This window comes from Asterias rubens, chromosome 7 (assembly GCF_902459465.1).
Source record: "Asterias rubens chromosome 7, eAstRub1.3, whole genome shotgun sequence".
NCBI lineage: Eukaryota > Metazoa > Echinodermata > Asteroidea > Forcipulatida > Asteriidae > Asterias > Asterias rubens.
Genome location: NC_047068.1, coordinates 9,309,216 through 9,336,669, shown reverse-complemented (window position 1 = coordinate 9,336,669; position 27,454 = coordinate 9,309,216). Strand labels below are relative to the sequence as shown.

At 39.4% G+C, this 27,454-nt stretch overlaps 2 protein-coding genes across 3 annotated transcripts; one reads left to right on the top strand and one right to left on the bottom strand.

Annotated features, from left to right (window-relative positions):
- The first annotated feature begins 438 nt into the window (after nucleotides 1–438).
- LOC117292727 (cysteine-rich secretory protein 3-like) lies at nucleotides 439–12,984 on the top strand. The gene is made up of 9 exons (XM_033774873.1): nucleotides 439–792; nucleotides 4,026–4,274; nucleotides 6,162–6,265; nucleotides 6,727–6,818; nucleotides 7,940–7,972; nucleotides 8,703–8,795; nucleotides 10,914–11,030; nucleotides 11,411–11,437; nucleotides 12,083–12,984. Exons 1-9 carry the CDS (start codon nucleotides 517–519, stop codon nucleotides 12,274–12,276), a joined length of 1,185 nt encoding a protein of 394 aa, XP_033630764.1. The 5' UTR covers nucleotides 439–516; the 3' UTR covers nucleotides 12,277–12,984.
- A 1,884-nt stretch (nucleotides 12,985–14,868) lies between these two features.
- Nucleotides 14,869–22,744, bottom strand: LOC117292131 (matrix metalloproteinase-18-like). 2 transcript variants are annotated; one of them, XM_033774057.1, is made up of 8 exons: nucleotides 22,582–22,744; nucleotides 20,118–20,413; nucleotides 19,319–19,623; nucleotides 18,604–18,762; nucleotides 17,793–17,908; nucleotides 17,182–17,332; nucleotides 15,820–16,122; nucleotides 14,869–15,122 (listed from the first exon to the last, which is right to left on the bottom strand). In XM_033774057.1, the coding sequence occupies exons 1-8, from the start codon at nucleotides 22,735–22,737 to the stop codon at nucleotides 14,992–14,994; spliced, it is 1,617 nt and encodes a 538-aa protein (XP_033629948.1). In that variant the 5' UTR covers nucleotides 22,738–22,744; the 3' UTR covers nucleotides 14,869–14,991. The 2 variants fall into 2 exon arrangements, with proteins under 2 accessions (XP_033629948.1, XP_033629949.1); XM_033774058.1 differs by lacking the exon at nucleotides 22,582–22,744 and adding an exon at nucleotides 20,609–20,894.
- Between the last annotated feature and the right edge of the window lie 4,710 nt (nucleotides 22,745–27,454).

Here is a 27,454-nt window from a genome sequence, read left to right as displayed (position 1 = left end):
TATTGTGTGAGTAATTACCGATAGTGTCCACTGCCTTTAAAGGCACTGGACACTATTGATAACTACTCAAAGGTGTCCCGTGTCTTTAAGCGGCCCTATCCGAAATTTGGCCCCGAGAGTGGTGAACTTTTACGGTCTTTCCGTTTATCGTAAGCTGTCTGCTCCGCAGTCAGTCAACTTAAAACCCAGCCTTTCTAACCAGGGCCTTGGTTGTCATGGCTACTGAGACTCAATCTTGCCTGTTCCCCTTCCCACAAGTTCAGAAAACCTATTCACGATAATGTGCAACTTGAGAGCGAGGTTATTTCGGGACAACCCGCTGTGGGGGGAAATCCAGGCACGCGATCACGTGACTTTAGGGGTCCTCAGTTAGGCCAAGATAGTTCTATCATCGACGGGTGCGATGATGCAGCTTGATAATATACAGACAAGGTGATGTTAAATTTAGTTCGTCCTTAAAAAGGATAAACAATCTCAGTCTGGCAGTCAGAGAAGAGTTGTTTTTCACAGCTCAACATGGGGCGCTCTTGGTTCACATTGCTAGCAGTGTACTTGTACATGTTTGTGTTCTGTGCTGGTTGCAATCCCAAGACGTTTGGTGATGAGCACCTGGTGAAGTCTTCCAAGACGCTGGGAGGTTTGCCGGCGTTTGTCCGGGGAGGTTCGCGGACAGCGCGAGGTGTAACCACCGGACAGACGGACTTTGACGTACGTGCGGTGAAGGAGATCGTGAACCAACATAATGAGTTTCGAAGCGGAGTGTCACCCAGTGCCTCCAACATGCAGTATATGGTTAGTAAACTCAGTTTGCTTTGACTATAAAAATATATGACGAAGACAAACAAACTTGCACAATTTTTCAACTATTGTCAAGGCCCCAAATGGATCTGGGAAAGCATGAACAAACGAGTCCCATAAGTCCCAAGGTTGTAGTTAATCAATGGTATTTTGCCGAATGTTCTTTTTCTTTCGGTGCGTGTTGGGGGGGGGGGGTTGTCATGAAAACAGATGCCTATTAAAATAATTTTCGTTAATCTAGACTTTCCGTCAATTTATTGAGACAAATCAAACCGCAAACATAAAAATAATCTGCAAAGCAAATTGGGAATACACAATCTGAAAAACGTTACTGTTCAAATTTTGGGGGATATTAAAATAAGTGGTAGATTTTCCATATTACCCCAGTATCTTGGAAGTGGAATGTTTCTCAAATAACGACTACACGATCCAAAGCTGCAGAACACTTCTCACCCAAAAAGTGGTTATTGCCATTAATTTTCAGTCATTACCTAACGTATACAAACCGTTTAACGTAAAGGCAGTGGACACTATTGGTAATTGTCAAAGACTAGTCTTCCCACTTGGTGTATCTCAACATATGCATAAAATAACCAATCTGTGAACATTCGAGCTCAACTGGTCTTCGAAGTTGCGAGATAATAATGAAAGAAAAAAACACCATTGGCACACAAAGTTGTGTGCGTTTAGATGGTTGATTTCGAGACCTCAAATTCTAAATCGGAGGTCTCGAATGAAATTCGTGAAAAATTACTTCTTTCTCGAAAACTATGTCACTTCAGAGGGAGCTGTTTCTCACAATGTTTTATACCATCATCCTCTCCCCATTACTCGTCACCAAGTAAGGTTTTATGCTAAGAATGATTTTGAGTAATTACCGATAGTGTCCACTGCCTTTAAGACTCCCACCCTTCCACATAAGAAAGATATTTCATGTTCCCATGTTAGGCTGAATCCTTGTTGACGTCTTTTGGGAAACGCCCGAGTAGTTTACGTCATGTCTAATTTCCGGCCAACAGTAATAAAATTATTGGGAAGGTCTTTGCCTGTCCTCTTTGCTTTATCACTGCCGTGATCACAGAGCGTTTCACGGTCAAAGTTTTAGTGTAGTCGGAGGGGATGTGAAGACTGGGCCCAATTTCATAGAGCTTAAGCACTAAAGTTGCTAAGGATAACAAAATCATGCTTACCGGAATAAGGTTATCAACTAAAATACTATCTCACTGTCTGTGGCTGATCCCCTGCTTATTTTTGCCTAGCAAATTTTTTAAAGCAGTAGTTTCTGCTTAAGCAGCTCTGTGATTTTTGTCCTGTACGTTCTGATGCAATTAGTGTGAAGGGTAAACGACTGCATGTTATTGTAAGGCATGTTTTTCGTACTTAATTTAATCCAACACAAACAATAACAAACATAATAATGGACATTGTATCACCCAACAACAAAGACGGGTAAAAAAAAAAACTATATAAAAAAACAGTTTATTGAAGACTTGATAACATGGAAGTGATTTTTTTCTGAAAAACAAAACAAAACAAACCCCAAATAAACGCAAAAATATTTTTCGTAAAACTGACGCCCGTTGAAATGTAAGGGAAAAGGAGAGATAAATATTGATAAATAAACAAACAAGAAGCTAGAAGAAAGATAAAGGAGCTATTGAGAGTTGTGTACACCGAATGTTTTGGTTTTGTTTTTGCTTTGATTTTATGTTTTCGTATGTTGCGAGATCTCCATTTAGACTGGTAATAAGCTGGTAATAACCTGGTAACCTGACCCACTTGTGTTGCCTGATGGTAAACACGGATTCAGTATGCGTGCGGTGTGGCAATGGGCGGTCTGTTTGTATAGTAATATGACTTAATAATATGCATTTCTCAGTTGTTAAAAGACTATTAAATTTGATTTTGAAATTCAATGGGTGGTCCATTTGTATAATAATTTAATTTAAGCACTTCTCAGTTTTAAACAAAAATGTTAAGAAAAATCTTAAGTTTGGTGTTGAAGTTCAAAAACAGGTGTGCGCTTTATTATTGTATTCATAACCTCGGCCACTGATACTTAATTTCATGTGAACTTCATGAACTTGAAATTGGTGTTTCACCCAATCCCGAATTACTCCGTAGGACTTAGATTGATTTTCACTGTGTATCAGTCTTAATAAAGCAAAGTGTGATATCACAATACACATCACTATGGCATCCAACCCATCCTACGGTAAGATGAATCTTAGTTTGTTTTTGTGAAAACGTACCCTGGATGTAAAGTGTGGCCGCAATAGAAGACATGCCTGAGAAACCCAAGTACAATCGTCACCATGACGAAATACACCTAAACGTTTGTAGGCCTACTCCAAAGATTATTGAGCTCCGAAGGCGCAATTGAAGTTGTATTGGGTGTGTTCGATTAGCTTCCCATGGTCGACCCCGCGGTGCTCACTCGGGTGAGCCCCTGCTATAAGCTAATCGAACGATCACACTCGCCCTCTCGTGGTGACGTCATGCACCTCGGGTCACCCTAAGTGACCAACTCCACAAGCAGGACACTTGGGGGCTGACCCGGGTGAGCCCCTGGAATGACGTCAAGGCTATTCGAACGCACGTGGGGTCGACCCAGGGAAGCTAATCGAACGCACCCACTGTTAAACGTGAAATACAGCTGGGCGCCATTTAAGCAAGTGAATGTTTTGTTTCCCATTGATAAGAATGTTCATTGTCTGCACTGATCTACACTTATCTAGTGTTTTATCAAAAGAGTTACTTGCCGAAATGGCGTCCAATGGGATTTAACATTTCAGCTCGTGATTCGCATCTTGCGCCTTCGTCGCTTTATAATCTTTGGCCTACTCCTAAATACTGTCCTTATTGGGTTTTTTAAGAGCAATAACAAATCTGAATTCGGAAAAGTTTGTAATTTCTTCTCATCAAACGAGTAACTTCTTTATATTCATGGTTTATTTATTAAAACACTGCAATACAGCGGCTAAAAAGCCGAAATGCACAGTTTACAAAAAGTCATTGGAAAACATTACTATTAAAAATATTAATGTATAAACTTAAAAAGAGCAAACAAACAATTTGATAAGATTAGAAAACCAACCATCGCTCACTTAGAAAAACCAATATAATTGTCATTAAAGTTACAGCAATGATTACTTATGAGACTAGGAGTCGCTACATGGCAAAAAAATAAAGAAATGGCAAATCACTATATATGTGTCTTTCACCAGACCTGGGATGCTGAACTTGCCACTTTGGCCCAGCAGTGGGCAGGCAGGTGCCGCTTCGAGCACGGTAACGTCGGTGACCCATCTACGTACCCATTTGAAAACATCGGACAGAACATTTTCTACCGTGGAGGAAAAGCAGACAGACCCACTCCTGCCTCTGATTTCGTTGCGTTCTGGCATTCTGAGGTATCCAACTTTGATTACAACAGCAACACGTGCACTGGTGGAGAGTGTGGACACTATACACAGGTAAATAGGCATCACCTATAGACTCATCTTGAATAGATTAATTATGAGTGAGTGCCCATTACAATTTTCAGATCATGGGGTAAAGATGTTCATTAATTTACCAATTCCAATGGATGGAAAATGGAGAACAAACTCACAAAATCACGCCCTCTGTAGTTGGTCTCTGAAAACTGACCACTAGACAAGGAGAACACTAGCTGTAATGCATTGCCAGTCTGATGATGGAGCCACTACTCTGTGTAAGTTTGTTCTGACGTTTTTAATCCATATTGGAATTGGCAAAAATGAACGTCTTCAATGAAGAAGTCATTGAACAACGCGCAGAGCATTCTAAACGGGCCATATCTTGTCCTCCAATTTGTAAAAAAAAATTGTTTCCCAAGTAACTATGTAACGTGCATTTTTATAGGAGGTGCGCTCCGCATTTTACGACGGCTCTATAAAAACAATTTCAACGTAGATCACATCCACACGTGTAACTAAACCAAGTTATTGAAATTTCTTTGTAAAAATCACAAGAGTTAACTTAAAAGTTTTCCGTAAATCAACACTGCTTGCAAAATAATTGTTAAAATGTGATGACGTCACAGTGGCAGAGGTTCACTACATCTTTCACTATGCCTTGCCTTCACACGATGGGGTCAAACGTCCACCAACACTGAGTTAATTGCTTTCCACACTCCAAAGTATGGTTTATGTCAGATGTGGGTCCAATTGTTAAAAATGTTGCACCATGAAGTTCCCATCACCTTGAGCGCCTGTACAAGCGACCCCCAGTGTGTTAAAAATATGTGATTTTTTTTACCTCCATCTGTGACAAACGTGCATTTTTATTTACATTGGTCCACTAAAGTTAAAATAGACATCTGAAATAAACCAGCTTTGAAACTACAAGCACGTAGAGTGATCTAAGCTGACTTTTCACCCCCGATCACTGGGCACAAGGGACTAGTTTATGTGTGCTGGCTGCTCTTGAGACTTTTATTCGCAATGGTTTAGAAAAAATGTTTTTCAATGACAAACTCTAAATAATTTATGAACCGCAAGAGAATACCAACAGCATAAATACAATGAACCGACCATTGTTGTATCATGTGTCATGTTTAAACCTGTCCGATGTTTGGATCATAAGAACATCTATAGATTGGCGGGTACAAGCATGTATACAAGTTTTCAGATAGAAGTGACTGTTCTGAAGACGAGATGCTGTCTTCAAAACGTCGAGACCACCACCTCTAAACAGAACCAACACTTCTCAAAAAAAAAATAATAATAATATGCATGTTGTACCCGCAAGTTTACCACTTAAGTTTTTCTCAAAGACATTTTGAGGAAGCGGGAAGTTGGAGGTTTATACCGGCTGCTAGGTCATAGGATTCGAACTGCCTCTTTCCGACGCCCTAAATCGGTGGTTTAGTGGTAATTAAGATATCTGCTGTAGCAATGCAAAGGTCATGGGTTCGAATCTCATCCAAGTGATTTGCATGTAGATTTAACTGAGTATATACAGTGCTTAAATCACATCAGTGAAAGGGTAAAAACAGATTATGATCTTAGTCCCCGATGCATATGTGAAACAAATTAAACACCCAAATCCATTGTTGTCTGTAAGTGTCATTTACTGTCGAGAATTTATAGGTTCAGGGTTACACTCACAGGCTTGTATCGTTAGCTTCAAAATTCACATCAATTACTTCACAATGCTAGAATATAACCTATGATTGACATGAAACAACTGTTTTCTGAGACAGAGTTTGTTTTTGTTTCGGTGAGGTGTAAGCTGACAAAGACCTCGTCCGATTGGAGTTCCGTAACTGAAGTTGAAAACAATCGTTAAACAATGATTCACGAGGGTTAAACATGATCTCGTTTGATCTCCTAATAAAGGTGGTATGGGCGAAATCAAGGACAGTGGGATGTGGTCTGAAGTTCTGCGACAGAATTGGAGGGGAAACTAATGCTTGGTTCGTCGTATGCAATTATGGACCTGCGTAAGTATTTTTCTTTAAGATTTGTTTAATGAGAAATCACCTAAAACTTCATAAGGCAAGACGGCCACTTCGGGGTGAGGGCTACCTAAACTGATTTGGACTATCAACCCAAATCCACTGTCACCAGGGGCTCGTTGGCACCTACTCCAATGGCTGAAACATCGTTGCCCCCTTCACAGTCCATAAAGATGTAGGCATGGGTGTCATCCATTAGGATGCCTGACTGGTATAGCAGAATCCACAACTTTCCCATTTTTTTTCAACAGATTTATAGTAAAATGTCAAGTGTCATGACCGGGGTTCGAACCCACACTTTGCTGCTGACAACACTAAAGTTGTGCTATGTGAACTAGATCGCTCGTCTCAAGTCATCCACTTGATGATTTTACGTTTTACTAAAATTAGAGTATTCTGACTTGCTTATTTTTATGAACGTCAATATTCCGTCTATTCCTTTTCAGTGGTAATTTCTACGGTGAGATACCGTTTGAGGCAGGAGAACCATGCAGTCAGTGTGACGCTTCGGCCCCGTTTTGTTATCGCAATATGTGCCGTGAGTAGTATCTTTTAATTTGAGTATAAATTCTAATGTAGGAGCTAGTCTGGTTTAGGGTTTTGCTTATATTTGCTGTATTCGTACTGATGTGAAGCTGTATGGCTGACATATCACTTAGTATTTTGTCCAATGCCTTCGTGGCTTGGTTCCCAAGCGACTGGAAGGAAATACCACGCGTGCACACGAGCGGCATGTTCGCCATCCGACTGACTCGAGTGCGTGGTCTCCCTTCCCAGTCGCTCCGCTGGTTTACGAAGCTGTCCGTGCCACGAAGGCCTTGACAAAAAGGCTACATTTCACCCAGATGACTCTTTCTTCTCTTTGCTCATCATCAAAACCAAAACAATTTGGAAACGAGAACGATGATTAGCCTTCATGACTTTAACTTCAATTTTATGAAATATCTCTGTTATTTTGTCAGAGCTTCCGAATCATTCATCATTTTAAAATGTTATCGTAAATCGTGGCACAATGGTGCAATACGTGAGGCGGGGTTAAACCAATGCCAAGGTGAATTATTAAGGTACCATAGTAATCCCAATTGAATCATTCAGTGAGGCAGGTAGAAAAATACTTAGCTTTTGTGAAAAGGTGAAAGGAATGGGGTCATCTAATCGAAGGGGTTCTTGGTTCTTGTGCTATTTGTGAAATTACGGCTTAGGATTTGGCTTTATAAGATACTGTGTCCGCCTGTTGAAGTTCGTATCAAGAAAAGTTCGTTTTAAAAATTACTGTCAGAACCCAAGCCAGCCTAAGCCTAAGCCACGATTTCGAAAGGGCCATTTAAACAACTTTTAGGTGCACGGAGTGACCTACATTATAGGCGTTATTGTTGATAAACAAACCGTGCTGGATGGCATGGTGGCCGAATGCTGGCAAAAGGTTCAATCAACAGATGTTGTGACACAAATATTTTCAAGATTTCTGCAAACGTTCAATTACAAAACAATTATATCCCATGATTGATTGCTTTGTTTCCAACTGAGTCAGCACCATTTTTGAATATTTTTTATGAGATTGCTACAAACTGTTGGTATGTGTTTTGCTTTGCATTGTTTCCAAATTGGCCATTTCAAATAACAACAATGGCGACACTATTTTTGTTATTTTTTTCTCAGATAACTGTAACCCTGCGAAGGATCCTGAATGTCGTAAGTATGATTTGTCAATTTCGTGTAATATTTGAAAGTTAAATCTATAAAAACAAGACTCCAAAATTTGATCATCTGAGATTGTAAATTTACACTGCTCCGTGTCTAGACCACAGGGGAAGTGGCCAGTTTCTGGCCATAAATTGTTGTCACATCACTTTCTGAACAGTGCTGTTAAATAAGTGGATCAGGATCAATTGTGCTGGAGTGAGTCGAACAAGCGAAAATCTCTGCCGTAGTTTTTAACTCTTGCGGATGTGAACTAACTGAGACGCTGGATGTTTTCTTGATGAGCAGTTTTAGAATGTAGTGTTATCCTTCTACGTTTCGTGTGAACGTGCACGTCAGAAAGTGTGTCCCGTTAAAATCTTACTTTTTTTAACGTCATGTACATACGTGTGCGCAGACGTCAGACGTGAGCATGCAATAAGCCCAAAGTGGTGACGTAACCCAGAAACAAAACAATTTTTGACGTCCCCCTTTCATGTATTTTGCTCGCGTAGCGTGCACCTAAACCTCGCTATTGATTGTCTTGTAAGCGTCCGCGTTTCATCGAAGATGGTGGTAAATGACGTCGTGTGCAATCCATCCATTGATCTCGCGGCCAAGTTGTTTTATTAAACCAAGGAGCACATCTTGCCATGATGATTTATTTGGCCAAGTCGAAGAATCACAATCGTATTTCCAATTGCTGGTGGTTGTAAGGTACGGACATTTATTTTATTTTCAGGATGTACAAAGAATTGCAAAAACTGTGGAACTCTTGACGTAGACGAATGCGTTTGCAGCTGTGCCCCTGGATTCATTGGACCAAACTGTGAAGGTAACGGAACTCAATTTTAACGTTTTGAATATATAGCCTGATTTGAATAGAGGAATCTTCTTAATTCTGAATTCTGAATGACTGTTTACAGTTCACAAAGCTGTGCACGGTCATTTCAAAGTTTCAAATGCTTAAAGGAACACGTTGCCTTGGATCGGACGAGTTGGTCTTTGAAAAGCTTTTGTAACCGTTTGTTATAAAATGCATATTAGTGGAAAGATGTTGTAAAAGTAGAATACAATGATCCACATAAACATGCCTTGAAATTGCACCGTTTTCCATTTACCTCGTCGACAAACATGGTCGGCCATTTATGGGAGTCAAATATTTGACTCCCATAAATGGCCGACCGTGTTAGTTCGCAAAATAAAAAGAAAACCACGCAATTTCGGGGCAAACTTGTGTGGTCCATTGTATTCTACTTTTAAAACACTTTTCTAACCATTAGGCCTATGCATTTTATTACAAACGGTTTCAAACGCTTTTTACAGACCAACTCGTCCGATCCAAGGCAACGTGTTCCTTAACTGTGCATGGACATTGGTCTATTTTACACCTTAGTCCGGTTTAAATGAAGGGGAAAAAACCCCGGAAACTTGTGTTTAATTTCGAGAAAGGCAAGTAGCCTACAGAGATAAGCTGTTTTTCCATAAAACAGGACTACCGTGTATATGCAATCGGTATGAGTGGCATTCATTCAAAAGGCAGTGAAGAATGACGACGGTTAAAGGTACGTAATTATTGGTTAAATGGTTACTTCCACAAAGCGAAGCTCGTTCCAGGGGCCACTGGTGATCAATTACATGCACTCTAGACGACGTAATTCTGACATTACCGTGTACATGTTACCGGATTCCACCGGAACTGAGATAATAGTTGACGTTTTGGTTTTCGGATGTGATCAGTAATACTTACATGCCTTATAGGATATAGAATACAGCAATCACGTAGTCTCAAGGACGTGGGATTAACATGAAACACAAGATTTAAAAATACATGCTTTACAAGTTACATTGTGAGGAAGCGCATTGCCGCCACATGAATACCAAAATATCCTCTCTTATCGTGTACGTACACGATAAGTCCAGACCATATCGTGTACGTACACGACTGATGGAATTTATTTGTTCATGTCGCCACAATACGCTTCGGTAACTTTGAACCAATGCCGTTTTGTGAGAACGTCTTTGTTTATAGATGCGTTCTCAGTTTCGATTCGTTCAATAAGGCCTTCGTTAATGGAGGGTTTGCTGCACTAATGTTTTATGTGTCCTTTCTATAATTATACACAACGTTCAAAACTTAAATTGAGTCTGTCAGGTTATCGCCTTGTTCAGAATAACATGGACTTTATTTTGGACCTTTGGCTTAGCTAGTTACTCCCCTATGTTCCAACACCCCTATTCGACATGTTCCGACACCCCTATTCGTCACCCCTGTGTTCCGATACCCCTATTCGACACCCCTGTGTTCCGATACCCCTATTCGACACCCCTGTGTTCCGACACCCCTATTCGACACCCGTACGTTCAGACACCCCTATTCGACACCCCTGTGTTCCGATTACCCTATTCGACACCCCTGTGTTCCGACACCCCTATTCGACACCCCTGTATTCCGATACCCCTATTCGACACCCCTGTGTTCCGATACCCCTATTTGAAACCCCTGTGTTCCGACACCCCTATTCGACATCCCTGTGTTCCGATACCCCTATTTGACACCCCTGTGTTCCGATACCCCTATTTGACACCCCTGTGTTCCGACACCCCTATTCGACACCCCTGTGTTCCGATACCCCTATTCGACACCCCTGTGTTCAGATACCCCTATTCGACACCCCTGTGTTCCGACACCCCTATTCGACACCCCTGTGTTCCGACACCCCTATTCGACACCCCTGTGTTCCGATACCCCTATTCGACACCCCTGTGTTCCGACAACCCTTGTGCATTTTGCCGGTATAATTACTAGCCTTAACCCTAACCCTAAGACTCCCCTAGCGTGTAAATCACCATGGGTTTTTCGGAACATAGGGTTATCGGAACAAACGGGTGCCGGAATATAGAGAAATCATCATATAAATCAATTATTCTGATCATTGTTTGTCATTTTTAGAGACATGCAGAGATAAACACGAGATGTGTGGCCAGAACCCTGGCTGGCCCGATGCATCCTTCTGCAGCTTTGATCCTGCCATCCCGGCTGGCTGTCCGCTCATGTGTGGCCAATGCAGTAAGATATTTGAGTATTAGATAACTATTCGGGGTTGACCAAAAAAAATATTTATTAAAGGGGATCTGAACCAACGACCTCCGGATTACGTGCCGGAGGTCGTTGGTTCAAAACCCGTTTTATTCTTTTGTTTTTTATTCAACCACAATTATGTAAAATTTCCCCAGTCATGAAGCTTCCCTTGTAGTTAGATTGCCATTCATTTACCATAAAGTATAAATAAAAAATGTACTGCAGACTAGCTGTGTCCTCATTTCATCAGCTGCATCATTAGGGACTGAACAATTAACCAACCCCGTATTACTTGAAACAATTTAATTCATTACTGCAATTCTTTCAAGAGCTTTGTTTTTAATATTGTATTATTGTCTTTGTTGTAGGTCCCCCTGATCGAAACTTCCAATGTGGTAAGTTTTGTTTAATAACCCTAACATTTGTTTTTCTTACAAAACCGTTTTGCGGAACCGTCACAGAAAACAAATTTCATGATTTTGTTTATGATAATAATTTTTGTTTAATCTTAATTTAATCTTAAATCTTAAATCTGTGAAAATGTTAGCATTTGGTCGTCGAAGTTGCGAGATAATAATCGAAGAAAAAATACCCGTGTCACACGAAGTTGTGTGCTTTCAGTTTTTTTTTTTGATTTCGGGACCTCAAAATCTAATCCCGAGGTCTCGAAATCAAATAAAAATATTTCAGTGGAAAATTACTTATTTTTGGAAAACTACGTTACTTCAGAGGGAGCCGTTTCTCGTGTGTTATTCTATCAAACAGCTCTCCACTGCTTGTTACAAAGTAAGTTTTTATGCTAATAATTATTTTGAGTAATTACCAATAGTGCTCACTGCCTTCAATTTCGTTTTTTTTTTACACAAAAGACAAATTTCATGTTTTTTTTCCTTTGATACGGACATATTGTACAGCAGACTGATTTTAAAAAGGGCCTAAATTTTACAACAATGCTACAATTTAGCAAGAAACCCTTCCTAAATTTGACTCGATAATGATAAAGACTATTAAAGTTGAGCTTCTTTTGTTTGTCATCACAGCTAATCCTGAAGGTTCCGGACCCGCGCGGCCCGGGAGAGTGCAGCCAGCACCCACCCAGACAAAGAAGAAGCCTGGAAAGAACCCTTCACCAACCCAGCTGAAGAAGAAGAATAAGAAGGGGAAGAAAGGAAAGAAGGGCAAGGGTAAGAGAAAAGGGAAAGGCAAAGGAAAGAAGAGCAAAAAAGTAAACTAAGCTCCAATTATTGCTCTTGATGCAATTAATTGTTTTTCTTTTATAAAAGAGGTGCCAAGTTGATGATGAATGTGTTTCTTTTGTATTATTGTCAGTTACTGATTTTGCATAATTATACTCGTTACGACACATATATGGAATGCATTTCGAAAGTTTTTTGAAAACTGAAACTCGATAACATTGTTTTTGTATACTGGGCCAAATCCTCAGAAGAAATATTGAAAGAATACCGTGAAAGTCGCACTGGGAAATAGCTATGTTAATCAAACAAACTTTAATCAAAGTTGCTTATTGATTGCCGAATTCGAAATATGCTTGGTGTATGTATTGTGTGATATAGTAAACATACACAAAATCCAATACAAACAAAAGAAGTTTCACAGTTAGTTTGTTTGTTTGTTTGTTTGTTTGTTACAACAAGGTTGGGGTGTTTGGAATCTAGATTTGTAAAAGAATTTACTCTACCAAAAAACAATGATGCATGACTGTAGGCCTACATGTGCACTGTGTATTATGAAACTGGAATACAATGAGTATTGGTCGTTTTCCATGGGATTAGACCACTGATCCACAACTGTTTTATCAAAATCGCAACTGGTCATCGCTCTACCATACGTGTGTTTAAACTTGCAAATTCATTGATATGTTGCTTAAAATTAATCAGATAAGTAAATCAATAAAAACTGCATTTTATATTATGATAATGTCTGAATTTGTATTTGCCAGTGGTTGTTTCGAACATAGCATCGTGTTCTTGAGTTTATAATGTTTTCAGAGGTATATTTTACCGAATACAAATAAAATGATAATTAAAGGCAGTGGACACTATTGGTAAATGCCAAAGCCTCCACAGTTGGCATATCTTAACATCTGCATAAAATAACAAACCTGTACAAATTTGAGTTCAATCGGTCATCAAACTTGCGAGATAATAATGAAAGAAAAAACACCATTGTTTCACGAAGTTATGGGCGTTTAGATGGTTGATTTCGAGTCCTCAAATTCTAAACCTGAGGTCTCGAAATCAAATTCGTGGAAAATAACTACTTTCTCGAAAACTATGTCACTTCAGAGGGAGCCGTTTCTCACAATGATTTATACCATCAACCTCTCCCCATTACTTGTCACCAAGAAAGGTTTTATGCTAATCATTATTTTGAGTAATTACCAATAGTGTCCACAGCCTCTTTAAAGGAGGATGTGCCCTTCATATGAGGGGACTTTAGAGGGGACCTCTAAGCATGAGCCCCTTTAAAAACAAATCAAGGCAGGACTCATTTCTCAGTCTCTTCCTGTTCGTTCGATACAGCGAAAGTTTTTTTCTTCATTTGGCCAAAATTACGTCCAGGTTGATTTTAAATTTTCAAGGACCAGAAAAGACATTTTGTAACCCACCAAGTGTGCTTATCTTCTAGCGAGTTTTTGTTAAGATTTTTAAGAGAACGTTGTTTAGTTCAAAGTTAACATTTAGTACAACATTTTCTGAAAAAGGATCCTTAAAGCAGTTTACCGCCCCACGCTCATGAAATATACAGCTTCCACCTTTTTGCATTTTCCAAAATACATTTTCACAATAACTTTTGCAAGAACAATTTCAAATGACTTTGTCTAAAATTTGTTTTATTGCGATTTAATATCAAAATAGTTCGATTATATAAAATAATAATATTTGTACATTATTCTTTAAACATAATATCTTACAATACTTCGTGAAAGAAAAACCAAGCATGAACATTTCAAGAATATCGCCCAAGTGATTCTACGTTGGTCTGGTTTAACTAATCGGCACTACTAATGTCCCAACTTTGTATCCATGAAACCTCAATGAACTTTCTTGTAGAAATACTATTTTCACAAGAATTTAAATTTAAATAAATACAGTCATTTTAAATGGTTTAGAAGAATAAATACTTATCTTAAAACAATAAAGCAACAGCTCTCAAAAGCGAGCATGTATACCCATCAAGTCGGGCCAAATATATTGTGCTTATTAAGCAAAACATTATTAAAAATGTCGGAAGTAATAAACCATAAGGGAAACTGACTGGGTAAGTTTAATAAATAGTGTGGGTCTGAACAAAGACGAAAAATTGCTTAAACGCGACTTGAACCAACGACCTTTTGGATTAACATACCGTCGCTAATACCAACTGAGCCTCACAGGCCTAGCTTTGAGGTTTACCTACTATTAGAAATAATAAATAGTAAACAAATCTCTCAGAAATTGGCTGTCATGCATTTCAGCTATCCCATACCGACTAAAAAGAAAGTTATTTCCTCGGGGTTTTAAAGGCACTGGACACCTCTGGCATTAATTTGTCAAAGACCAGTATCCCAACATATAATAAAATAACAAACCTCAATATTGAGCTGAATTGGTCATCGAAGTTGCAACAGAGTAATGACATAAAAAGCACCCTTGTTGCACAAATGTGTGCACTTTCGAATGCATAACAAACGTCTTCAGGCCTGAAGTCTTTTAATAATAATTTGAGTGAAAATATTACCGCTTAAAAAAAGAAAATACGTTACTTCAGAGGGAGCTGTTTCTCACAATGTTTTATGCTATCAACGACAGCTCTCCATTGCTCGTTACCAAAACAATTTATGGTATCAATTACTTTGAGTAATAACCAATATAATGTCCAGTGCCTTTAAATGATTAATATTGTTCGGTGAGTTATTAATAGACAAAGGAGGTGTGTAGACTAGTCTCTAGACGACAGGACAGCGCAAGAACTCCACAGCAAAGTTTCGTGGGTAGCCATTGAGAGCAACAAACGTTGAAGTCTTGAAGTCATAGACGTAACGGTAGTAGTCGTCACCCGTCAAAATGTTTGCAAATCCTAGACAATAACGAAAAAAAAAATAAAAAATAAAAAGGGTTTCACAATTATGTTTTTATTTTTTTTGTCGTTGTTGTTGCAGCTGTTGTTGCTGTTTTCCTCTTTTTTTTTTTAGTAACCGAGTTGCACGGGTAAAACTGTGGGCAGCTTGCTTCAATTTCCAGGGGACAGATTTCCAATGCTTGAACCCTCTCTGCAGACCACATGTAAAAACTCCAATGGGAGACTTTCTGGGACGATAGAGGGCAGCAGACTTACCGGGTAAATCCATTGTTCTCAGAATTATGCGCATGTTCGGAACTACGTAAACAATAGACCTTTTCGCAAATACCGGGGCGCGCGCGTAAAGCTTGGGATTAGGTGCATTGTGGTCTTGCTGGTATCCAAATTTGATCCATATACATCCCACAATGCACCTCATTCAACAGTCTGCGCTTGCGCATTGGTATTTGCGATAAGGTCTATGGAAATTTACCCGGTATGTCTGCTGCCACCTAGCGTTGGAAAGTCTCCTAAAAGTTTAAAGCTTATAGCTTTCTTTTGCTCCCAACACGCTGCAGCAGTTAATAAACGACATCCCAAAATTCGAAGTTGGTTGGTTCCTTCTCAAGTCTTATGTAATCATCACACTGATAAACAAATGAGGGAAATAATTCTAGCATGATTTCGACTAGAAATATTATAAAATCAAACTAACCTTCTGCGAAAAATGAAACAGTGGGCCTCTCCGTGACTCCTTCAAATACCGTCTTGACACTCACGCTGTTAGGGGACTTTGAGGGTTCATTCTCTTTACGTGTGAACACTTTCTTCCCTCTGACGACGTAGGAGAAGTTAACCTTGGGTATATGTACTACCCCTGTCACAGCCTTTGGAAAGGCTATATCCCGAACGTGTTGAGGAAAGTCTGTCTTTGTTGAGGGGTCGATGTCCTTTTGTTGAAAGAGTGGTGAGGATGAGGTTGAGAATAGGGATTCCTCGTACCTCCAGTAATTTTTCCCTATTTGATGAAAAAGAAGAAATGCATGGTTAAATATTTAAATATAAATAAACAACAACAGAGGAAAATTCACTCAAATATCTCGTAAAAAAAATATATTTTAGCAACTCCAAAGTATGCCAAGTTGTCCGTTCTTTTCGTGCATCCTATGGTCGGGATTATTTGGACACAAAGAAGCGAATGAGGGCGCTATTTTAACAGCCATGTTGGGCAAACCGGATGTTTACAATGTGAAGGCTTCGCTCTGATTTTCTTAGAAAACATGACAACAACATCAGAAATGTTCAAGGTAAGTGGAAATTTTGATACATTTCCCACTCTACATACTTTGTATTAATACTCGGAAAGCATTCTAACAGAATTTAAGGGCAAAAAATAGAAAATTGTGTTCTGACGAGCTCAACATAATGGGCGGGCATGCACATGTGTCGGTCGTCTGCTATATTCAACTTGCTGTATTTAAGACATGACATGTGCTACTGCTAGTCACCGTGACCATTGATTGGGTGTGTTACGGATGGTTGGTAGTGCGAAATTATTACCAATGAGTCCAACATGGTCCAACCATGGAGGTAGAATTCCTCCATGGTCCAACCAAGTAGGCCAAGCTAGATCTAACAATGACAACAGACCTAGGTGTCACATTCTCCCTATTTTGTCATTTCCGGAATAAATAACAGAACACTCTAACACTAGGTTTGAATTTGAACGTCATGCATGCTCATTTCAAAGGATGCTGTAGTTGTTCTTTCTCAAGTTTCTGTTGTGGAAATCAGTGTGTTCGCCTATATTTGTGCGAGCCATGCACGGTGAGTGAGGCAAAAGGTTGATGTGGCTATTGTATGGACTGGTTTAAAAAAATACCTGGGTACATAAAGACAATTACAAGAAAGAATGCTAGATATGTTCATGACCATTTAACTGCTGACAATAATGGGTGGGCAAAGGTTGCAACATAAGTGGATAGCAAAGGTTAATGTTTCTTTTTCTCACAATTGTGGGGTGTTTTATGGTCTCTGAGTACATAAACCATGGGGGTAGAAATAAACCAAGCCTTACCTTTGAATACAATGACCTCTTTGGTTCTGTTGATTTGGTAAACCGCTTTGACACCTGTAAGAGGGAACTTGGGGAATACATCTCGTGGAGATTGGCCCTCTGGAGGCGAGAGAAGGTTACGGTTGGCATCAAATCTCCATAGCATACCATTCTGTGAAAAGAAAACAAAAATATTTATTTAAAAAACTGCAAATAGGCTGAATTTTTATCTAAAACAAAATTGAGAAACAATCTGGAAATAAAAACCTTGAACAACTTATTTCCAAGAATTAATAGTTTAGTATTATCTTATTATTTTGTAAAGTATAGTCAGGTTTTGTTTATAATTTGATTTGTTGTCCCTTCCTTTTTTATTTACAATAGAATACTCAGTCTGCTTGTAGGTATTTTAGTTGCTTTTTGAACAATTAAAACTAAAATAGTATGACAGTATAACATTCAACGTCTCTGTTGACGCTGTTCAATGTCCAAGTGGGCAAATACCATACAACAATACACTAATTTTTTTGTATACAATTTGGCGCCAGATTTGTGATTAAACAACATCAAGGAAACATGAACTTGATGATGACCTTCGTATTCCATCAGCATGCTGACACCAGACCACTTACCCCAAACACGAAATACTGTTTGTTGATGAAGGCAATTGCATTAAAGGTTGTTGAGCAGAAGATCGGGGCGTCCACCTTGGGTGCTTCTGTGTCTGGAGCCACGTTATTGTTAGGTCCTGTTGGATGAAAGACAACCCAAGACAATCATTAAAAACATCATTCATGTTTACTGCCTCATGGTGAACCATCAAGGACGGTCGATCGTGAGTCCGAATGTTCACAGATTTGTTGTTTCATGCTTTGGGGATACACCGAGTTAGAACCCTGGTCTTTGACAATTACCAAAAGGTGCCAAGTGCCTTTTAAGCTTAACTAGGATTTGGTAAAAGGGTATCCAAAGTTCCAAACTTGATAGAAATTAAAAAATTAGGTGTCAGAATTCTTCTCTTACAATACATATACGTAGACAGATCAAACAGAGTGTCAACATTTTAAACAGTGTCCAAAAGATACACAGAAACCCATCTGGCTAACAACGTGTATGTGGAATTTCATAACTTTACCAACGTATGGTTAGAGATGGCTAAGTGTAGAATGAGAAAAGACGGTTGTGTAATTAGTGACTAACAACTTCACACTTCAGCCTGGTTTTCAGCCGTTCGAAGATTGTCTCCCTAAGACTTCACTCAGCATTGTATAAAGTTATGTAGCCTTGTGTCAGGCATGGATAATAGCAATACAATACATCATGAAAAGCAAGACATAGCCTGCAGCCTAGGTCAAGTAAAACAATCACAACAACCATCCAAGGTGATGGGACGACATTGAAAATCTAGCCAAAACAACTTGATTTGACGGCCGTGTCTATTACCATAAAGCTCTTGAATTCCGAGGATGTCGTCTTCGGGTAGTGTAAAATTCGGGTCGTAGCCGCGGGAGTATGGCCCCATCAAGGCCCCTTGGACGTCAGAGTGGAACAATCCAAGGGCGTGGCCGATTTCATGGGTGAGGGTGTAAAGTAAGTTGGTACCTATAAAAACAAGATAAACATTAATAAATAAAAAAAGTATTTTCTAAATGACCACAGTCGTATATCCGGGGGGAAGGGGCGTGGGGAAGGGGATGTGAGAGTAATGTCACGGAGTAAACTTTAAGGGTGAAAATCCGTGAAGATGTGTGGTATGCTTGTTCATGAGTGATGCAATTTTTTACAAGTAGCCATATTTTTTAAAACACGGATCACCGCCAATGATTTCGGTTATATGGTTAACATGTTAATGTCGACTCGTGAACCAATCACATCGACTGCAGACATCTCCGTCATAATTATAAGCCAATCACATCGCAGTTAACACTGAATGGTTTTGCGTTCTTCATTATTCATGTAACAGTACAACTCGGCAAACCACTGAGAAACGACCCACCTTTAAATGGTCAAACCAATCAATGTTCAACTGCAAAAGTCGTGGGTTCGAACTCCTGTCTGATACTATTTTCACAGAACTCGGGAAAGTATTGGGTATTATAGAGTGCTAACACACATCGGTTGAAGGGTATAAACAAAACCATCAAATGATAAAACTCACCGCTGTACACACCATGCGAGAACGTCTCATCATCATCCAGATGCACATCACCGTCTGTGTCTCCCCATCCCGAATTGGGGGTAAACGCATGAGCCAGAGTGCCTCCTGGCCCGTCAAAGGGTGGATCACCCTCGACCCTAGTATGTGCTCGAGACCCAAACAGTATCTTAATATCTGCGTCATCAGTGTGAACCTCACTGAACCGTAAGGGGGTGACGTCACTCCACACTTTGAAGGCTGCGACGATGTCCTCGTCAACCTCGTCACGTGTGGCTGTGGCTGCCTCACCGGGATAATTAACGATCCTGGGGTAAAGGTTGAATCCATTCAAAATCACAATAAGAATACATTCACGTTTAGATTTACGATGTGGCAATTATTGGATCTGCAGGTTCACTCTGTTATGATATTCATGGTCACGATGAATAAATTTTGATACTCAACACTACAACAAAACTATATCCCCCTGGTATTGTGTTGGAAAAATCTGAATACTTTAACAATTGTTTGCAATACAAAAATCATGATAAGATTCTCATTTTAAAGGGAGGGCCCTAATGGTAGTTTTAGAGAAAGAGGTAATTAATTTTTTAGACAACAATTGAAGTCTTTCACATGTTTGTTATTTATACATATGTGATGATGCTGGTCTTTGACGGTTACCAACCAACAGTTTTGTGTGAGCGTTGCTTGTCAAGTATACGGTTATCTCAACAGGCTGCTACAAAAGGTTAAAACAATGCAATTGAGTAAAACAATGCAATTAATGTTCCGGAAACTGTTTGTATAATAAACTTACTTGTACGTAAGTTGAGTCTTGTCATCCGCCCACTTGTAGGGATCTCCCAAGACGGAGTAGCGTCTCAGACGGTTGCCTGATCCTTTGATGAGTTGTCGTGGGTTACCGTCCTTGACACCACAGCGTGGTTTGTTGAGCATCTCCGCCGTTAGTTCGTCCATTTCCCCCGTAGCAGGTAGACCGGCCATACGCTGCATCGACCGGACCGCGTCTTTCTCCTCGTTAGGGGTTAGTGGCTCACCGTCCGTCTTTGACGCCAAATCTTCATCGAAGTAACCATATTTCAACAGAAACTCCTGTAAAATTTAACCAAAAACATCAGATTTAGAATTGAAAACAACCTGTCAAACTTCATGTATTGGGCATAATTTGGTATGGTTTTGATTTTTTTTTTTTTTTTTTTTTAACCATAGAGCAAGGACTTTGCTCTATGGTTAAACCAAACAAAAACGTCCAAAGTGGAGTCAGAAACTGGAAGTTTTAATGCTTACATAAAACTTTGCCTTCAACTGTAGTGTGTTTGCAGGCATAGCCGACGATTCTTGAACTTGTAATGAACACCAAAGCAATGCTGTCACTGCCGCAACAAACCCAAGTGTCTTCATAGTGTATGTATTGTATAGACGTTTATTCGTGAATGATGTTGATACGATGCTTTATTCTAAGTCAATTGAAGGACTACCGACCCACAGCCAGTTTATATAGCCATCTTCAAGGCCACCAGCCTACGGGTTTACGGATCTAGAAACTTGCGCTGAAGAAAAAGTTAGCCGGGCTCATTAGATCGTCATTTCCTTGGAATAAATATTGAGTGTTTGTGACCAACATTGACCGCATCAGGTGAATTTGAGAGCCAATTGCATGTTTTGAGTTTGTGTCACCCCTTTTTTTTCGACACCCCCTCCGATAGGTTGATCTTGTTGGGATAATAATGATGACGTCACTTCCTGTTTGGTGCATCAATTGTCTGGAGAGGAAACACTACCACCGCTTCTGTGGTATCAGCATCCACGACTTACAACCGGTTGTTCAATTGGTTTACAATAGCATGCAGTGTGCAAGCCACAGACAATGACAAGGTTGACAGTTAAATCCCTCATGAGTAATGCTAATGCCATAACTGTTATAGACCCCTTTATGTGTGGATGTATTTACCTAGGATTTGGGCAGATGCTTTGTGTCCCAACTCATGAATCGACTTAACAATAATTAGTTCTCATTTCTGGATGGATGCACTCCACTTTGATTACAAAATGTAATGTGAAATCCCCTGTAAACAGCACTGAGGACCCTTTCCATGGAGTGTGTGGGTTTGGGGAAGGAGGAGGGGGGGGGGGGGTCAGCACAGTGTGACTATAGAAAAGGAGAAGGGGTGCTTCCGTCTGGTTATGTCATTTTGTTGTTGTCCGAATTATGACTTGATATTATCTGTATGGTTTGCTATTGTGTTGATGCGTTGGAGTTTTCAAATGCTGCGCAAACCATGACGTGATTGAGTACCACTGAATTGTTTACTTCCGATTCCCCCAGGGTCTCAGCCAAACAAGTGAAGTTCATTATTTGCGATAGGACCTATTTCTTTGTAATGTGTACTTCACTCAAGTTCAAAAAAATGGGTTACTTCAGTAAATATACAGAGTAGTCACTGACAAAAATGGGGCGTTAAAGTTGACACTTGTCACATATCCGAAGAGAGAATCGAAACTCACACCATAATTTATATTTGTTAAAATAACACAAATGTGTATTGTTTCGGCAGAGGGTATAGAGACTAAGCGCACGAAATTCACAATATTTTTATTTGTGAAATGGACTTTGAGTCAAACAACCCTAGCTCAGTTTCGAAAAATGACATCATGAACTATTTTTAAACACGTACGTCATCCCTCCATTGACCAATCACTGCTCGTTCTGATGCGTGTTGTACTGATTCATGTGGACGCCGTTTACTTCCGCGATCAGTCGTGGCCCCCGACCCCTGTTCCCGTGTTCAAGGAATCTGTTCCCGTGTACAAGGAATCAACAGGGCTGGTATGTTTCCGTGAAACTCGTACACCGCAATAAGTAGGTTGTCTAATACCCTGCCATTCTGATAAAACGGGGATTATTTGTTAGTTAATGTCGAGGAAAGGAAAAAGAGAGAAACGAAGCAAATAAAAACATTAATTTCTGTTAAACTCAACAATTTTTGGAATAATTCTTTGCAGCAGCTGACTGATTTTCTTGAGAATGTTTTTTTTTAAATTTGTTATTCATAATCTTACCAGAAAGAAAATAATGCACGACTAATCCTAAATACCACATTGACAAGAATACAAATGTTCAGATGTGTGCTATCATGAAAGAATGTGTTCTTAGAAATTTGACTTCATTCTGAAAACTCACTCTCTATTGACGGGGGTGGGTGGATCTAGATTTTGTGTGTTTTGTCAACAAACTTGGCAAGATCGTTGGATGACCTTACCTGAGGTATGTCTTGGTCAGTCAGGGGAATTGAATTACACCGTGGAGAAGTGATTATTGGCAAATGAAGCGTAGCCCAAGGCCGTGACGTGAGCTTTGATGACGGCGAATCGGCAAGGGCAGTAAACGAGGGTACTCTTTCATGATACTTTGTCATAGTATTATTCAACAGCCTTCAGCTGTACTGACAGGAGCAATAGGAACACGAAAACATGAAGCCCGATTTTGTAAAACGGATTGTAATAATACAGGTCATCATGAAACCCTATTCTTAAAACTAAACATTGGAGAGCTGTTGATAGTATAAAACATTGTGAGAAACGGCTCCCTCTGAAGTAGCATAGATTTTGAGAAAGAGGTAATTTCTCACTAAAGTATTAAAAGATTTATTCCTATCTGAAAGCACACAAATTGCAAACAAGGGTGGTTTTTTTCATCTCAATTGAGCTCAAATTTTCACAGGCTTGTTATTTTATGCTTATGTTGGGATAGACCAAGTGAAGTCTTTGACAAGTACCAACGTGTTCAGTTCCTTTAAAGGAACATTTTACAAAAATTGATAAGAAGAAAAAAACCTTGTCTAAGACCACAGATTAACATAAAACTTACACGATCAAATGATGATGATAGTAGAACACATCCCTTGAAATATTTCTGACTGAAATGTTATACTGATAAGAAATAAATAAAACTAATTTCCCGTTCGGAGTTTATCGCTCCGTGAGCATTTTATTCATTTTTGTTGATCGATGTCATGCAATACATGTGTGATCGATTTGTTTCTCTCACTTTTTTTCTCGTGACCCGGATGGCCGATCGATCTCAACTACCTTCAGGTTTGTCAGTTTATGTATAAAATTATGATGGATTGCATAAAGAGCTTACACTGCCAGCAACTGTTTTGTTATAGCAAAAAAACAATTATGCAATATTCCTTTAAAGTCACCAGGAAGTGGTATCTTGTCAAACTAAGCTTTTGTCACTAATATGTGTGTTTTGATGAGTGGAAAGTGAATAAACAGTTAACTAAGGTTCTAAACACATTAGTTCTTATCTTATTTACAAATTTAAGAGTAGTCCCCGACCCCAGAAGGCGCTGTTCGTGACGTCAATCGAGGCGCGATATTTGAAGAGAAAAAAACGCTGCACAGTGCTGAAAAAGACGTTGGACCGGACCACTAGGCACTATTGCTCTTGTGAGTCTGACCAGCCATGCAGACTGACCCCATCTTTAGTTGTTTTGCTGCATCCAGCAGCAATACACTTGGTCGGCATTGCTGGGAAAATGCAAGAATTTGTTTTTTCGGAACCAACAAACTCACGGCTTGGACTTGACGTCACAAAAGGAGTAGGCGGAGTCAAACCCCAAGCAACTTTATCTATTTTTTAATCATATAAACCGTGACAAACAATCACTAAAAAAAATTGTTTTATTGTTACTAAACATATACTCTTAATATGTTTGAAAAAAAAAAAGTTCTATTTCCAGGTGATTTTAAGGCCCATCACAACTGAAGAAAAAAGCTCGCCTCGCGCGATGGTCCTAACATAGAGAAGGCTAGTGTCCTTTCTCGATGGTCCCAACGTGACCATACACGGACGTTTGACGTCGTTAAATGGTGTTACTGTATAAAGTTGAATAGATTGACTTCTATCCAATGCCACGCATTATTGTTTTTTTTTTCAAGCCAAACTCAAGGTTCGTCTTGATTGAGTGAAGAAGAACATAACAATTCTCCTTTTCGGAACTTGAAATATTAGTTTGAGTCAAAGAGTCAGCGCATGCTAATAGTGGTTTGGTCTCCCCAACCCAACGTACACCTCACCACAACACCAGGACATGCCCCCCCCCCCTTTTTTTCCCATATATGAATCATCATTTACCAGTTTTCGTATAATGAGAGGGTTCCTATGTACACCATGTTTCAATCCAACTTAGTAACTATTTGATTAATATAACTTAAGTTATCAATATAAACCACAAGGGAAACTGACTAAAGTTATAACTATTCACTTTGTTCGCATCCTTGAATGTTGATGTGTGTCTTGAAACTCCTTCTAAACATACATGTTCCCACACGTTTGTTTCCTTTTATTTTATAATAAACATTATGCACATGACGTCATAGAAGTAGGGCGCCCTCGCCTGAGAGGTCTAAAGGAGGTTGTTCATTGGCCAATCATATCGTCGCGCAAACACATCTGTGCGCTTCCATTGCTCTTCATTGAGCAAATTCTGGTGGCGACTAGACTTGATTACACCGACTATAGACTAACAAGAAACCAGCCTAGGGAGATTGACTACATCGAACGTCGATATGGTCAATTCGAGAGCTATATCACAGTTTCTGTTAAAATATAGTATTAGTAGCTTTAACCCCAAACTTGCTCATGGCTCCTTGATGACGCGATGCGTGAGGTCTTTATACTTTTAGACCTTGCATCATGACGTAATCAAGTTGCCATCTTACAGGTAAACCATGTATAAAGTTGCCACCTTACAGGTAAACTCTATGATATCAGACAACAATCCAAAAAAACTCAAAAGTTAAGGGCCATAAATCTATGTGACATGCAAGGCCAACTCGGGACTTGATCTAATATTACATTAATCCCTCTCTTTTTTCCCCACGACACAAGAGTGTCATATTGTGTTTGTCATTGATTTGGGATGTGGTCAGACACATGTTGATTCACGGAACTTCCCCACACATTACCACATTATGCCATACTGCATTTCACTTTGCTAGTTTCATGTCCATTGAAATGATATTCCATGAACAGCAAGAAATGAAAGCCTGAGATGTCACTTGATTGGATTATGTATGAATTCTGGTATGCAACCTAAAGACCTCATTCCAGAAAGATTTGAGAGTTATAGGTTAGAGTAATTATTTCGATTTTCCGTGATTGTTAGATTCGTTTTAGTAAAAAAAAAAACTTGCCGGATATCAATATAACAGATGTTAAATTTGCATCAGGGATAAAGAATATTAATTTTGTTTTTGTTTACCCATACACCGATGTGTATTAGCACTGTTTACTCAGTACTTTCCAGAGTCCTGTGAAAAAAAACATCACAGGCATGTTACTCGGGTGGGATTCGAGCACACGATCCTTGCAATTCTAGATATCAATATGCTTTCTGTAGTATAAAATTGCCACCCTTGAAAATTGTCCTGATTTTGTTTAAGGATTCCCTTTTTTGAATAGAGTTAATAGAAGAACACAAAATTCCCAAAAATGAAAAGCACAACGGTAGTGGCAATTTTGATTCACAGTAAATAAAGCATTGTGATGCTACCGAAGGGTTACATCACAGTCCGGTAAAAATGACTATGTACAGTAAATTAAACCCAACTCATCACTCAGGGTGTTTTGCTTTTATTATTTATCGCTATGTTTAATTTGAATCGGATATTTAATTTTGTTAAAGACACTGGACTCTATTGTTAATTGTCAAGACCAGTCTTCACACTTGCTGTATCTCAACATTTGCATAAAATACAAACCCGTGAAAATTTGAGCTCAATCGGTCGTCGAAGTTGCGAGATAATAACGAAAGAAAAAACACCCTTGTCACACGAAGTTGTGTGCCTTCAGATGGTTGATTTCGAGACCTCAAGTTCTAAATCTGAGGTCTCGAAATCAAATTCAGTGGAAATGTACCTTTTTCTCGAAAACTACTCCACTTCAGAGGGAGCCGTTTCTCACAATGTTTTTTACTACCAACCTCTCCCCATTACTCGTCACCAAGTAAGGTGTTATGCTAATAAATATTTTGAGTAATTACCAATAGTGTCCACTGCCTTTAACTTTATACAGACCTCTTTTGACGGGGAAAAGAGGAAGAATATTGGTATACAGTTATATACACTTAGTGCCACAAAGTTACCCAACTTTTATGTAGGCCTACTGAACAGGCAGTGAGCAAAACCAGGCACACTACTGTTCCTGCTTAAGTCTGATTTCCGAATTTTTTTTGTACTTGTAACAATCAGAAAAACTGTGATTAAATAGCCTGAAAGTCCAATAAATCCTTGTCCTTATGAACAAGTAAACTGCAGCTCTTGTGCCCTAAAAGATTGTCCTACTTTTTTTAAAAGGATCAAATTCACGCCTGAAAAACAATAACCGGACTTTAAGTTCACAGCTCCTTATATCAAAAGGCGGTGCGGTTAAGTGCGCATTACTTCCTCTACCGACACATAGGCTACCTATCCTGTCTTTGTTTTACCTTTTCAATTTACTGCTTGATCGTCCATTACATCGGGTATATATGGTTGAATTGAACCTTTGATGACACATGCTTCAAGACAATGTCTAATTTTGCTGACTACTCCTCAATTTTTGGCCATAAAAATGTACTTGGTAAAAAGAGCACCGGAGAGCTGTTGATATGCCATACAATTGTATTCTGTTAAGAGTTTCAGGTATGAGCGTTTCGTAGGCATCTTTCCTGCAACATCGATTATCTGCCAACTTTTCACAGGTTTGTTATGATTGCTGGGTTGCACCAATGAGGATAGTGGTCGTTGACCATTACCATCCTGCATTACAAAATTATAGAAATAAAATGCAATTTTCTTGTCGATAGTTCTTTTCGCTTCGATTAGGGGGAGGGGGCTATGACTGCCGAATACTCACCCATTGTACTACATTAGCCGGAGCCAATTCAGCCATCAGAGGCCTTCTCCGAAACTCGGCATGTCCCAGAATACCTTTGCACTGGCAGTAGCATTCTGATAGAGGGCGGTGTTCACTGTTCACCAAACTAGGTTGCATTAAAACGTTACTGTTTTTGTTCAATTGAGTATTAAGGAAGTGGAGGTTCAGTATACATTCACCATGTATACCATGTGATGTGGACTTGT

What these genes read in the sequence shown, in the direction of transcription:
- LOC117292131 (XM_033774057.1), bottom strand. Translation starts at nt 22,737, where the DNA reads ATGACAAAGTATCATGAAAGAGTACCCTCGTTTACTGCCCTTGCCGAT. An exon ending in CTCGCATGGTGTGTACAGCG is followed by an intron (nt 18,763 to 19,318) that starts GTGAGTTTTATC and finishes TTGTTTTTATAG; the next exon opens with GTACCAACTTACTTTACACC. An exon ending in AGAGGTCATTGTATTCAAAG is followed by an intron (nt 16,123 to 17,181) that starts GTAAGGCTTGGT and finishes TTCATCAAATAG; the next exon opens with GGAAAAATTACTGGAGGTAC.
- LOC117292727 (XM_033774873.1), top strand. Translation starts at nt 517, where the DNA reads ATGGGGCGCTCTTGGTTCACATTGCTAGCAGTGTACTTGTACATGTTT. An exon ending in CCTCCAACATGCAGTATATG is followed by an intron (nt 793 to 4,025) that starts GTTAGTAAACTC and finishes GTCTTTCACCAG; the next exon opens with ACCTGGGATGCTGAACTTGC. An exon ending in TGATCGAAACTTCCAATGTG is followed by an intron (nt 11,438 to 12,082) that starts GTAAGTTTTGTT and finishes TTGTCATCACAG; the next exon opens with CTAATCCTGAAGGTTCCGGA.